Source organism: Dipodomys merriami, unplaced genomic scaffold, assembly GCF_024711535.1.
Source record: "Dipodomys merriami isolate MVZ:Mamm:240054 unplaced genomic scaffold, mDipMer1.0.p SCAF_10, whole genome shotgun sequence".
Classification (NCBI taxonomy): domain Eukaryota; kingdom Metazoa; phylum Chordata; class Mammalia; order Rodentia; family Heteromyidae; genus Dipodomys; species Dipodomys merriami.
Window position 1 is genome coordinate 42,347,483 of NW_027202271.1, and position 14,667 is coordinate 42,362,149.

General features: G+C 39.3%; 1 protein-coding gene across 11 annotated transcripts in view; it reads right to left on the reverse strand.

Moving 5' to 3' along the window:
• Window positions 1–14,667, reverse strand: part of Poc1b (POC1 centriolar protein B) — an 81,325-nt gene that overhangs the window by 57,292 nt on the left and 9,366 nt on the right. For all 11 annotated transcript variants that reach the window (XR_011365436.1, XM_069989625.1, XM_069989604.1 and 8 more), the window contains one exon: window positions 4,701–4,872. Coding sequence is in view for 10 of the 11 variants with exons in the window: in XM_069989625.1 (XP_069845726.1) it covers window positions 4,701–4,872 (172 nt within the window). In the remaining variant the exon portion in view is untranslated. The remainder of the gene's footprint in view (window positions 1–4,700; window positions 4,873–14,667) is intronic.

The following is a 14,667-nucleotide window of genomic DNA, read 5'->3' on the forward strand; positions in this document are numbered from 1 at the left end:
CCTTTAGAAATGACAATCTATAGGCCAGGTAATCCTAGCTACTCAGAAAAGAAAGTACAACCTAGAAAAACTAGGACTGATTAAATTCATAGCTCCAAGCAGTATTTTGTACCTGGGTCACATGGATGCTGTGTGACTTGGCAGCCTGGGTTGGGAAGAAAAGATAGCCTAGGTGTCATTTGCCTTTCCACACAGTGCCCCCGGGTGATCTATCCTCACCGTGGTCACCTACGCTCCCAGCCTCCAGTGAGTTGGAATGATGAGAACTGAGACTCACATGTGTACTGAAGGCCTAGCTTACTTTGTAGACTTGATCTTAGTATTCATAAATGAAACACAGTATTAATGGGGGAAAAAGCATATTTCAGCATCTAAAATTTCAGATGCTTTTTTTTTCTTGGCTAGAAAGTGAAAAAAGATAGAGAAAATAATGTGAGGTACTTGAGGAGGAAAAAGCATAAGAATTGCTAAAGTAGGAGCAGCTTTCAGTAGTTTTGGAGCTATAAGGTTATGTTTGAAAAATACTAAGATATTCTGTCAGTGCTGCTATATTCTCAAGGCACTTTTACTTTATAGGACTTAGAAATGTTCCAACTTAGAAAATCTTATTTATGTTATTGATACCATAAGGGGAAAACTGCCACAACTGAGTGAAAAAGATTGGCAATGGAAGTTAGTTAGACAGGCTCAGCTTTTTCGATATCCTACCTCCCACACATCTGCCCTCAACCTATTATTGATTGGTTACAGCCACTTCTACCTAGATCTTAGAGTCCTGGAACAATAGCCACCTACTTCTGAACCAGAATCCTGGAAATCACAATTAGTCCCACCCCTTCCTCTTTTCCAGGAAGTAAATAAACCTTGTGTGTCCACTTCCTCAATATCTTTTGGATGGCCTGCTTCTTTGTACCCCAGCTCTTACCCTTAGGTAGCTATATATCCTCAATATCCTTCACCTAGATTACTTCAAAATCCTCTTATCTGGCTTCCTTGTTCTAATCTTTCATCCCCGCTAGTCACATACAAATTGTGCTTATCTGCTTGCTAGAAGTAGCTATATCACCAAGTGTATAAATCCTAGTGTAAACACATCTCTGGCTTTCCAACCTGAAAGGCAACTCCTACGTGTGCTGTTGAACTTTGTACTCAGAACAGCCACAGTGCTTAAAACACACCTCTGCCCTTTGTGCTTTCTCAGGTGAACTACTTCCCAACTCCAGCTGGCTTTGGATCTACTAATATTATTTAACCTACGCATCACATCATGACATGTGTGGTGTGTGTGTGTTGGTCCTGGGCACTGTCTCTAAGCTTTTTTGCTCAAAAATAGCACTTTACCACTTGAGCCAGAGCTTTTTGTAGTTAATTGGAGATGAGTGTCTCCCATACATTCCTGCCTGGCTGGCTTTAAACCACAATCCTCATATCTCAGTATCCTGAGTAGCTAGGGTTACAGGCATGAGCCACCAGCACTTGGCTTATATCAGGGCTAACAAAAATAAACAACAACAACAATATAAAAAACGATGGGCTGGTTATATGGCTTAGTGCTTGTCTAGCATGCATGAAGCCCTAGGTTCAATTCCTCAGTACCACATAAATAGAAACAGCTGGAAGTGGTACGGTGGCTCAAGTGGTTGAGTGCTAGCCTTGAGCAAAAAGAAGCTCAGAGACAGTGCCCAGGCCCGAGTTTAAGACCCAGGACTGGCAAAAACAACAACAAATAAACAAACAAAATAACAGATTTGCTTCTCTTCTCTGAAGCAGTGTGCTTTTGAGGACAAGATTGCTGCTTCAGTCATCTCAGTAGGATCAGACCTAAGCACAATGTAGGCACATAAAAGAGGGCAATTTTGTGAATTCCACTGGGAAGAATCCAGGTGTAAATGTTTTAAGAGCCAACCTGGCTTGCCCCTTTCTGTGGCCTGTAGATGGCAAAGAGACTTCACCATTTAATTTCCCATCATCTGACCAGTATAATACATCAGGAATAACTAAAATTGATTTTCAACAAAGATGGGAGGGGGTACATTCCAGGACTACTACAGTGAAGATTCAAGAAGATCTTTTATATGGTGAAATCAGGAGTAGTTTAAAACTGAGAGAAGATAAAGAAGACTTGGTACCTGTGGTGACTGGGATGAGAAGGGAAGGGACAGTCTTCCCTTTCTGGATCACTGAAACCTGCACTGATCTCTACTTCCCCATTCCACACACCAGCAGGCTGCTCAGCAAGCCTTCATTTTAAAGGCTCTAGTCTCCACTGCAGACAGGCCTAGCCAGGAACTTGTCTCACCAGGAACCATGTAAGAAACAAAATAGGTGTGTTCTGTGTTTGCTGTGCTGGTGCACAATTGGTTTCTCACTTGAGTCTTGACTGGTGTGTGACCCTAATCCGGAGAATGTAGCAGAAGTAACAGTGTGCAAGCCCTGAGTCTAGCCCTTGAAAAGGGGGAGTAGCTTTGTTTTTACTCTCTAGGACGCAACTACCATACTGTTAAGAAAGTCCATGTTATACTGCCGAGTCAGTACACGTGGAGAAGCAAGGCATCCTGGCCAACCACAGCAACAAGGCTCCAGACTGTGAGGGAAGTGCCTGACCTCCACCCAGCTATCAGCACAATGAGGCTGTGGGAGTCATCCCTTCCCACATCAAGCAAGGAGAACCCATATGCATAAAATGCATAAAATCATTAAAACGATCATTTCTGTATTGAACGAAACAGGTGGGGGCTATTAAACACTGTGAGATAACTGGTCACTGGTGGAAGCATCTGTTTTTTGTATGACCTGCCACTGCCCTGGCCCTCCGTGATCTGATTTAGAAAGAGAAATCAGAGATACACAAACATAATCAGCGCGCTAAGATGGGCCATGAGCCATTAGGGACTATAAGCTAATGGTTCTGTGTGATTTAACCTTGCTAACCCTTGTTCCCTGAGATTTCCATTATAAAAGACTAAAATCTGTGCTAGCCCTAAATCCCAAAGTTAAAGATTTTAGAGCATGATTCTCCTTTGAGCCCAAAACTGGTCTCTGCCCCTTTGTTACTCCCTTCTACATGCATGCACATTATCACTGTAACTTGTCATTTCTCATCAACAGGTTTTACTTTCATCCAGATAAAAACACAGATTTCTCAGAATGAAATTTCCTAGGTGACGGCAGGATAAAGTGTCCAGTGGCAGGGTAATCCCCTGTGAACTTGCTTTGAGTGGTAAGTGTCCAGGCCTGCTCAGTCACATGCTGCAAATCAAATCCTGTTACAACAGATTCAAGGAAAATGCCCAAATGCCTATCTTCTGATAAGACACAGCAAGCAAGGATAGGATGCATGAAATTTGTTCTAAAAGTACTGAAAAAGGAGTTAGATGAAGTAAAATGAAGTTAGTTGATGAATAGTTGGGAAGAGGCTATTCAGTTTTTCACGTATGCTTAAAAGTTTACATTCTTCAAGTTGTTTTTGTTTGTTCATTTGTTTTTTTTTAGACAAAATCTCATAAGCCACGCCAGGCTGGGATATGCTCTGTAACCCAGGCTTGCCTCAAACCCTTCATCTTCCTTCCCTTACCTCCCTTACACTTACAGGCATGCTCTACCACACTTAGCTACTTACGTTTTAAAGCTTTTCTTAAAAAACATGATTTCATAATTGCTTAAAATAGTTGGTATGAGCTGAAAATGCAGCAATTTATATTGTCAGAAATTTTCTTTAACAAGGAAATGCTGGCGCCACAAAATAAATTTTATTAATCAAAATCAAAGAACAGTTCAAGCACAGAGCTAGTCAGTAAACATCAAAGGGTCCCTAAAACATCTATGAATGGACAATAGGAAGTGAATAAACTGTAGACTTTTTATATACTGCAATGCATATGTTTCTTGGTAGATAATCTATAATTGCTAATTACTGTGGGGGGTGCTTAGCTTCTTGGGGGGGGGGCAGCTATGATCTGAGGATCTCAGTTCAAAGCCAGTGGTCAAGCAGACAACACTGTGAGATTTATCTCCAATTAACCACCAAAAAGCCAGAAGTGGAGGTGTGGCTCAAATAGTAGAGTACCAGCATTGATCAAAAAAAATCTAAGGAAGCACATGAGATCCTGAATTGAAGCCAAGTACAGGTATTAATCAATCAATAACAAATTGCCAACTACCACCATCCCCAGAAAGCTTGAAATATTCATATCTCCATGTTGGAAGTAATTTTTTAGAAAGAAGACATAATTTTAAGGTTTGGATCAGGCAGAAAAGAGTTTATTAGGGGAAGAGCATACTGCCACTTGTACAAGATGGAGGTGTGCAGGGGGTACAAAGAAAGGGGAAGGGAAAGGAAAGGGAAGAGGAGAAAGGTAGAAAGGGAAAGGCTGCAAGTGGGCCAGGGGCAAAACAAAGAAGGGCAGAACTAATCATGGTGACTGATATATGTGGTGGGAGGCGGTGTAGCTACAGCAAAGACCTCAGAGCCAGGGGGACTTCCCACTGCCCCCAGGTGCACCAGTTACCTGGGATACAAATGTTGGGTTGGGCTTCTAGGGAAGGAACCACAAAGATGAAGAAAAACATCTCCTGTGTGTCCCAATTAAATACAGGTAGGTGGGGAATTTAGGCATACCCAAGAAGTACATTCAAAGCAGAGAGGCATAGTTCCTTCACATCCCTAAAGCCAAATAATATCAAGTGTTTATTTCTCTTACTTATCAGGAATCCAGAGTCTAACAGTTCTGTCTCTTGAGGCAGATGCTAGTAAGTTCCCTTGTGGAGCAAACTGCACGCTGGTTACAACGTCCTTGTGACCTACATATCTGTAAGCTCTAGCTTGTGGTTTCAAATTCCATAGCATGAGAAAGGTGTCCCAGGATGCAGTAGCTATTAAGAAAGAGAAGGATAAAACCACTGTTAGTTAAACTGCAAATGCAGGAATTTTTAATTTAAGAGGGCAGTGCATCTAATAACAAGGTGTCTTGGTAACAGAGAAGCTGTTAAGTTGTAGGGAAGATCAGGTTATAGCAAAAATATTAAGCCACATCACAAATATGCAAGCTTGACTGAGTCCTGTGCAAACAAACCACATAGCAGGGTTACTGGCCCCAGTATTCAATTCGAGCTCTGTTAAACTATTTAACAAGAAAGTAGCATAGAACTTCAGAGGATCACTGGACTAAGAGCCAGTTTTGCCTCACTCTCTTGATGACGGGGGAGCTATTAAATCTGTGTCACATGTTGTTGTTTTGGATTTCTTTGGACAGGGAGAGCTAATTTTTAAAAAATTCTTCAACATATTTCTAAGAATAAGTATATTTTCTCACCTACCCAAAGCAATTGTCAGCTAGAAAAATAATCAAATATATACAATTCTTTTTTTTTTTTTTTTTTGTGAGTCGTGGGGCTTGAACTTTGGGCGTGGGCACTGTCCTTGTGCTCTTCAGCTCAATGCGAGTGCTCTACCACTTGAGCCACAGCACCACTTCCGGTTTTCACGACATTTCCTGCCTGGGGTGGCTTTGAATCGCGATCCTCAGATCTGAGGATCTGAGTAGCTAGGATTACAGGTGTAGGCCACTGGCACCCAGCTAAATATATACAATTCTTTAGTCTACCAACTAAACTCTAAATTTTGTCAATTGACCCAGAAATGGCTTTCATAGCTGGAGGGCAATTTTATGCAATTTGACAAATAATAAAAGAATCATGTGTGTCAGACATTAGTTTAAAACTTTTGGAGAAGGAAAACGAATATAATCAATTGTGGAAATTAAGGCCTTGAACATACATAATGAACATATAAATAAATGAGAAATAGATTTGTCTTGCATAAAAAGCAAATTTTATTATATGTATACAGCAACAGAATAGCCCCAATAAGCAAGAAGCAGGTTGAAGAGAATCACTAATGCCTAGAAAAAAGTCAACTTTGTAAACTTAAAATGCGATTAGTATTACTGCTATAAGAAAAATAGGGCCTGGCTTTATAAAGCTACTGAAACCTTCTAAGTTGTTTAGCTAACCATTCAGTATTCATTTGGATTCAAGCTTATATATTATCTTCATGTAAAATAGTTAAAGTGTGTTTGTAAGTTTTAAGCTACAATGTTACCTAGCATTTATTTTTAGAAAGCATACAAAGTAACAAAGAAATCATCTTATAAATATGTTAGAAATAATTGCATGAAAGCAAAAACATTTGAATACTTACCTTGGGGTTCATTTCACCTAACATCAACTTATCTGACATTTTCTGCTTGTCTCAGACATATACTAGTTATTGCAAATAAGGGAAACCATGGGACCTATGTCTATTCCTATGTCTCTTTGTTGCTTTGTATGTCCCTCCCCCACGGTATAACCCCTGCTTTCACCGTATTTGATGTTGGTATAATTTGTGGAGGGGAAGGGCAAAAACAAATCCTTTAAATAGGGATACAGGTGGACCCATTGCAACAATGAGCTGTACAAGTCATTATGTCGAAAAACCAACTTTACAACTTGGGGGGAGGGGGAGATGGGAAGGGATGGGAAGGGGAAACAAAGGAGGAGGCAACAATGCTTGATAAGAAATATACTCATTATCTTGCCCATGTAATTGTAACCCCTCTGTATGGTATGTTCACAATAAAAAAGAAAAAGAAAAAAGAAAAAAAAAAGAAAATGAACTTTACAACTTTGGCAGGGGGAGGAGTTGGGAAGGCAGAGAGGGAGGGATGGTAGGGGAAAAACAAAGAGGGGAGTAACAACACTCTATAGGAAATTTACTCATTATATTACTCATGTAACTGTACAGTATCTTTATAATATATATTTACATATATATTTTTTCTTTTTGGGGGGCGGGTCTGGTTGTGGGGCATTAACTCTGGGCCTGGGCACTGTCCCTCAGCTCTTCAGCTCAAGGCTAGCACTCTACCACTTGAGCCACAGCGCCACTTCCGGCTTTTTTTTTTTCTGCTTATGTGGTGCTGAGGAATCGAACCCAGGGCCTCATGCATGCAAGGCAAGCGCTCTACCACTGAGCCACCTTCCCCGCTACATACATTTTTATATATGGGAATAGATTGCTTCAATTCAGAAAATTTGTAAGTTTTTCAAAATGTAAATTTAACTGTGTTGTGGAGAAACAAAAAATATATAAAGTAAAAAAAAAATAAAAAGAAAAGAAAGCACACAAAGTTGATGTTGTTTCACAGATCATCCAAATGATAAAATATCTATATTCGGGTCTGATTTAATGTATCCAAAAAGAGAAAACAAGTAATTCTCAGATGCATTATATTTAGGATCCTATTTGAGTTTTTATGTGTTATACTGCAAACAAGATACACTAAAGCAAATAGAAAACAATCCCTTCCCTGAAGGAGACATTATTGATAATTTCATGCATGTACAGGACTTTTATATATCTGAAGTCATTTGAGCAGAAAGCTGATTGAAATTGAGTGATCCAGGCTAGAGATGTGGAGAAAGAGCATTCTTAGCAGAAATAACTCCAAGAATGCATATGCATATTTCAGGCTCACGCCTGTAATCTTAGCTACTCAGGAGCTGAGATCTGAGGATCACGCTTCCAAGCCAGCTCGGGCAGGAAAGTCCCGAGACTTATCTCCAATAAACCACTCAGAAAACCAGAAGTGGCTCAAGCAGTAGAGGACTAGCCTAGAGCTGAAGAGCTGAGGGGAGGATGTTGGGTTGTTAGGATCGTGGGGGAGTGACTTAGGATCAAGGGATACTGGGATACCACCTCCTTCCTGTGTCGATCTTGGTTTCTCAGCCACCATGAGATGAGCAGCTTCCTCCATGACTATGTGCTACCATGGTATAATGCCTTCCCACAGGCCCCCAAATGACAAGGCCAACTAATAATGGACTCTAATCTCTGACACTGTGAACCAAAATTAGCTTTTTCTCCTAAAAGTTTGCTTATCTCATATGTTTTGTCATAGTAATGTCAAGCTAACTAATACATGGCAGTAATGGTAATGTTTCTTGTTCTGAATTTTAGTGACATAGGTATGTTGCACTGTGAAAGTTGATCAGATTGTAGATGATGTTTTGTGCAATTTTTGTTGTATATCTATATATCAAGAAAACATTTAGAAACACCCAAAGTCTAACCACTCTGGCTGTTGGATGAAGAATAAACAGGAACAGTGAGATAGAACCAAATAAAGTAATCAATTCACAGGCATTACAATAATGATGTCAGGAGAAGGCTATGGTCTGTACAGTGAAAATCAAGACACTCTATAAACAAAGGTAGCGCCTATGAGGCTTTCTAAGGGGTGAGATGTGACAGAGAGGAAGAGGAGTCAGAAGGGTGCCAGGCTTCAGAAGAGATAACCTAAACCTTAAAATGTGGTCTAATGAGGTGGGAAAGACAAGAAGCAAAGGGAGTTTGGAAGGTAGGATGAGGAGGAATAAAATTCAAAAGTTTCAGACGTGAAAATTTACATACCAATTGGACGTACAAGTAGAAACAGCAGATAGAGATGGACATGGATCTACCTGCCTGGAGCCCAGAAAGAGATTTTGACTATACAGTGCAGTGGTGGAGTTTCTGAGGCCTATCCATTCAGGGACATCTAGGGCAGAGATGTCCTAGTTACATCATTATAGCTCAGTATACTTTATATTCTCTAAATTTCAGGAAAACAGAAAAGAAGTACTTAAGTATAAGAACTGTATGGATCTATTCACACCAAAAGTTACAAAAACTAACGCTAAATTCCCTTCTTAGTTCCTTAACATTTCTTAAGAAAGAATTGTTCCAACAAACCCACTATCATTATAATAAAAGGCAGGTATTAGATTACTGACGTTAATGTTTTACTGTGTCAATTTAGAATCTGCTTTCATGTTTCCACGGAACCACACCCTATATAAACATTACCATATAACTTCAAATGTCAAAGCTTACAGCATTCATGACCCAAATGGCCTATTTTGAAATAAAATGTTGAAAGAAGAAAAAGGTTAGTAAAACGAACAATCTAAAACAGTGTATATTCTTTATGTATACATATATTGATATTCTTGAAATGATAATCCTTGAGCTGAAAAAACATTTTTTAGGACAAAGCCTATCCTCTTGTAGCTTACTTCTTTGTCTCTAGAAGGGACAATATAAAATAATGTTCTTTCCTTAACCTAAGCTTTATCAATCATGCTTTAATCAAAACCGCCTGTAGTTAACTTGAGTTTTGCTCTGTTAAGGGTACTATTTTGTGAAAGTAAATGCTTCTTTCCTTAGTTTTTCTGGGTTTTTTAAATTATCTTACATGTCTAAACATTTGCAATTAGACAGGTGCCTGGGACAGAATAACATTACAAAATGATATCCTGTGAAACCCCCTGCCAGTTTTTGGTCCCCTAATGCCTTTTCTTGGCGTCAGCCTGCATTGCCATGTGCTCACATAAACTGATGTTCATTCGCATATATGTTTGTATTACAGATAGTAGTGTTCATATGTCAAATGGTAAGGCAGTATATTTACTCTTGTGCATTTTGCCTCTCTAGTCTCCCCTTCTCTGTTCGCTTAATGTAATGTACACTGAAAATCATCTTTTTTAAATGTAAAGCTGTGTTAGTATGTTACTCTACTATTTTTGATAATTTTTGATAACTTCAAGCTTATGAAAAAATTACAAGACAAAAGCCTCATACATTTACCAAGTTTTGTTATTATTTACATTTTGTCTATTTATCCTTTTCTCTCTACAAAAATACCTTTAAGAGTTCAAGCCCCACAGCCGACAAAAAAAAAAAATCCTTTAAATGTGCTTATTTTTTTTCTCACCCATTTGCAATGAAGTTAGACTTCCTAAATGGATTAATTGATCCTGTAGATGTGTTGGTGACTTTCACCCCAAAAATCTTTGAGGACATTCCCCTATACATATACATATAACATACAGAGTAGCTTATGGTCACTGCTCAGACAACACCCCAGAATCTTTTTTATTTTGGTCAGTCATGGGGCTTGAATTCTGGGCCTGGGTGATGTCCCTGAGCTCTTCAGCTCAAGGTGAGCACTCTACAACTTGAACCACTGCACCACTTACAGTTTTCTGGTGATTAATTGGAGATAAGAGTCTCATGGACTTCCCTGCCTGGGCTGGTTTTGAACTGTGATCCTCAGATCTCAGCCTCCTGAGTAGCAAGGATTATAGGCGCCAGCCACTGGCACCCAGTCTCAGAAGCTTGTTATCCAAATTTCAGCCCCATCAATCAGAGTGCAAAACTCTGATGTCTGCCACTCTGTTACTGCTCTACCTTTCTGCCATAGAGAAAAAGCCAGGGTATGGTAAGCTCACCTTGTATGTTCATATAGTTTTGTGGTCCCTGTAGCTCAGTGCCTGAAACAGTTATCTCACACATTTTGTCTAGTTTTATAGCTGTCTTCCAATGCCACTTAGTGTCAAAACTAAAAGCAAAAATCCTGCCTTATTCTTCTCAAGGCCATATAGCACTCTACTATATAGCTATAGCTTAATAAATCTATTATTTAGGCTGTTCACAGTATTGAACTTCCTACAAATGATTTTGCAGTGTATGAATTTTCTGATGTGTAAATAAATCACTGTGATAAGTTTTTAAAAGAATTATTACTGAGGCCAGGCATGGTGGCTCATGTCTGTAATCCTAGCTATTCAGGAGGCTGAGATTTGAGGATTGCAGTTCAAAGCCAGCCTGGGCAAGAAAGTCTGTGAGACCCTTATCTCCAATTAACCACCAGAAAACTGGAAGTGGTGCTGTGGCTCAAAGTGGTAGAGTGCTAGCCTGGATCAAAAAAGCTCAGGGACAGTGTATTACAACCAACTATATGAGAGAGAGAGACAGAGAGACAGAGAGAGACACACACAGAGAGAATATATATATATATATATATATATATATATATACACACACATATATATATATACACACATATATACACATATATATGAGAGTCTGAATTAAAGAGTACTTATAATAGGGGCTAGAGGTATGGTTCAGTGGTAGAGTACCTGCCTGGCTAGTATAAGGCTCTGAATTTAAACCCTAGTAATACACACACATGCACGCACACATGCATGCACATACACACACACAGACACACAAAGCATACATATTATATTAGAAGAATTTGAAAAGGTCCATGTCCTTAATATAGACTTTCTATATCCTAGAAACTTGAATTATATTCTCTCAACTCATTTAGTTCTACACTCAAAAGATTCTGAAAATCCAAAATACCTTCATGTGGAAACCTTTGAAATTTTCAATTATTTCAGAAGTCATTCTGTTTTCTATTTCCACTATGTCCTATAAGGTCCATTAAAGAGTGATACTCAAGTGTTCTGGTGTTAAGGTATCTTGACTTTGTACTCTGTTGTATTTCCAGTTTTATACTGGCACACAAGGAAATACACAAAGGAAACATTGTACTGCCTTCTTGTTCAGGCAAAAACTAAACAAGGAAATAGCCTAATGAAATCAATGAGCAGTTTCCTATAATTTTTTTAAGAAAAGAAAAATAAAATCTAATTCCCAGGAACATGCATTTGCAAACCTAGATGGAATTAAGAGGGTCACAAACACAACAACATTTCTATATGAACTAGATAAATGTTAATATTGCCGGGGTTAGATTTTACTAGACCAGAACTATGTAACAATATAATTAAGTGATGGCAGTACTTCAGAATTCATTCTAGCTCATAAAAGTAGTTAGCTTGCTAGCATAGTAGGGGCTAAAGAAGCTATGAGTGTTTTGAAAAATAATTTTTTCTTCAATAGCTCAGGAAATAATAGCAAGAATTGACAAATGGGATTAAGTGACAAAGTTTGTCCCTAGCAAAAGAAACCATCAACAAAATGAAATACAGCTGGGCCCTGGTAATTCATGCCTGTAATCCTAGCTACTGTGGAGGCTGAGATCTGAGGATTGTGATTCAAAGCCAGCCTGGGCAAAGAAGTCTGTGAGACACCTACCTCCACTAAACTACCAAAAACAAAACAAAACAAAACAAAAGCCCCAGAAGTGGAAATGTGGTTTAAGTGGTAGAGAGGTAGCCCAGAGCAAAAGAAGCTCAAGGTCAGTACCCAGGCCTGGAATTCAAGCCCCAGGAATTTTCCCCTCTCTCCCCTTGCCAAAAACAAAAAACAGCAAGGAAGACAAAAGGCCTTAGAAATTCAAACAGTAGAGCAGTTATCACCTAGCAAGCAAGAGGTCCGGAGTTCAAACACTAGTTCTGTCAAAAAAGAAAGCTTTAGTAAGGAGATATGGAGACCTGGAATCTAGTGTAGTCAAATTCCACTTCTTTAAAGACTGGTAACATCAATGGTACAAACCTTTACTTTTACATTATAGGCCTCCTACTTCTATATACTTCATAAGCATTTTTTACCTGGGCCTCACGAGGTGGTGAAAACTCATCATGCTTATTTTATGGATAAAGAATGGGGTTTAGTGAGGTGAGGTAACAGATGAAAAGGAGTTCAATTTCCCTCTCATTCTTCCTGTCAGATTCCATATCAAGGGCTTTTAGCCAATTAGCCACTGATTCTCAAAAGCACGGGGAGTTTACACATTTTTCTCTAGTGGCTAGTTTTAAAGGCTTATTTCTAGGGGGAAAAAATCACACATTCTTTGAGGTGAGATCCAAGAATATGAATTTTTGAAAAGTTAATTCTGATACACACTGAAATTGGCCAAATACTGTACTGTCACTGCTTCTCAGTGTACACAATAATTTTCTCTAACAATTGCAAGTGATTCAGCATCGATTCAGCATCCTTCACCGTCATTTATTCTACCAATAGCCTACGTGTTACATAGCAATTGAGTTCACGTTAAGGTAACCCTGAAGAAAAAAAAGGAGAAAAGTACCATTCTATATTAAAAATACATATACCTTTAAAATGTGCTAAAGTAGAGTTGGATTCTGCAAGCCATGTGGAAAACTTTTAAATTCTTTTTTTTGGGGGGTCCGGTCATGGGGCCTTAACTCTGGGCCTGGGCAATGTCCCTCAGCTCTTCAGCTCAAGACGAGTGCTTTACCACTTGAACCACAGCGCCACTTCCGGCCTTTTTCTTTTTCTGCTTATGTGGTGCTGAGGAATCGAACCCAGGGCCTCATGTATGTAAGGCAAGCGCTCTACCACTGAGCCACCTTCCCAGTCCAAACTTTTAAAATTTTTTTTTTTTTTGGGTCCGGTTGTGGGGCCTGAACTCTGGGCCTGGGTGCTGTCCCTCAGCTCTTCAGTTCAAGGCTAGCGCTCTACCACTTGAGCCACAGCGCCACTTCCGGCTTTTACCTTTTTGCTTATGTGGTGCTGAGGAATCGAACCCAGGGCCTCAGGCATGCAAGGCAAGCGCTCTACCACTGAGCCACCTTCCCAGCCCAAACTTTTAAATTCTTAATGTCTATTCAAACTTGAATGTGACTCTCTAGGAGAAAAAAAAATTGGTTTAACTTAAGAGTGCAATTCCCAAATCATGCCTCGATGTGTTTCCTAACCTCTGCTGCTTACTACCTAATATTCTTACTTTTTGTTTTTGTGCCAATACTGGGGCTTGAACTGGGTCTGGGTGCTGCTGCTTACCTTTTTTGTTCCACTATTGTTTTATTGACGATCAATTAGAGATAAGAGTTCCATGTGCTTTTTCTGCTCCTGCTACTTTGAATCATGATCCTCAAATCTCATAAGTCTAAAAAGCTAAGATTATAAGTATGAGCCACTGGTGCTTGGCTTACTACCTAAGACTTTTGGGGAAAATCACTGGATTTTGAATTTCTGCAGCCATAAAAAGGGATGGTGTTCATAAGGCCATTGCTTCCTCCCATTCTCTACTTTTCGACCATCTTCCAACCCAGCCTCTGAAACCCAAGAGGCCATAACTTTGAAAAGGCTACCAGGTAGAAAAGGGGAAGGGAAGGAATCTACCTTACTCCACACAGTTTCCTCCACTCTTGACCAAAAAATTAAGCCTTAAGTCTCCAAGGTTATCAATCATTATACAAACATATACTCCCTTCATGCTCTATATATCCGTTTAGCTACTGCTATGGGTGCCTTCTCTCTCCCTAAAACTACTCCTGGGCTAGAGGAATCTCCACTGCATGACTTCCTTTAGAAGCAACAAGCTCCTTTCTGAAAGATCTTCCTCCTTCTCAACTACATTAACTTGGATTTGACTACTTGGGGAAACCACATATCCTGAAATCCTCTCAAACAACAATCACATTCTCTACCACACATCATCTGCTCTAAGTCATCCCTCTTTCAAGTCACCAGCATGCAACAGGTATCTGATCTTTACCTCATGTGGGACGTCAAAACAGCGAAAATCTCAAATTAAGGAGCTTAAAATCAAGTGAAGCAGCAGACATCACAGGCTAAGTTTATAGGCGTGAGTCACTGGTTCTCAGCTTATTACCTAATACTTTTTGGGAATTACTGGACTTTGAATTTCACAAATACAGAAGTAAAACACATAATTTTACTTTTAGGGTATACTTTTAAAATGGACATTTAGAAATCTATGGGATATACTCAATAAGTAATCATCAGATTGGGATAACTGCATTTCTGTCACTTCAGAGAGACCATTTCTTTAGTTAAGGACATTCAAAATAGCTATTAGCCTTTTCAATTTATAATTTTTGATTTGATGAAGAATTAAC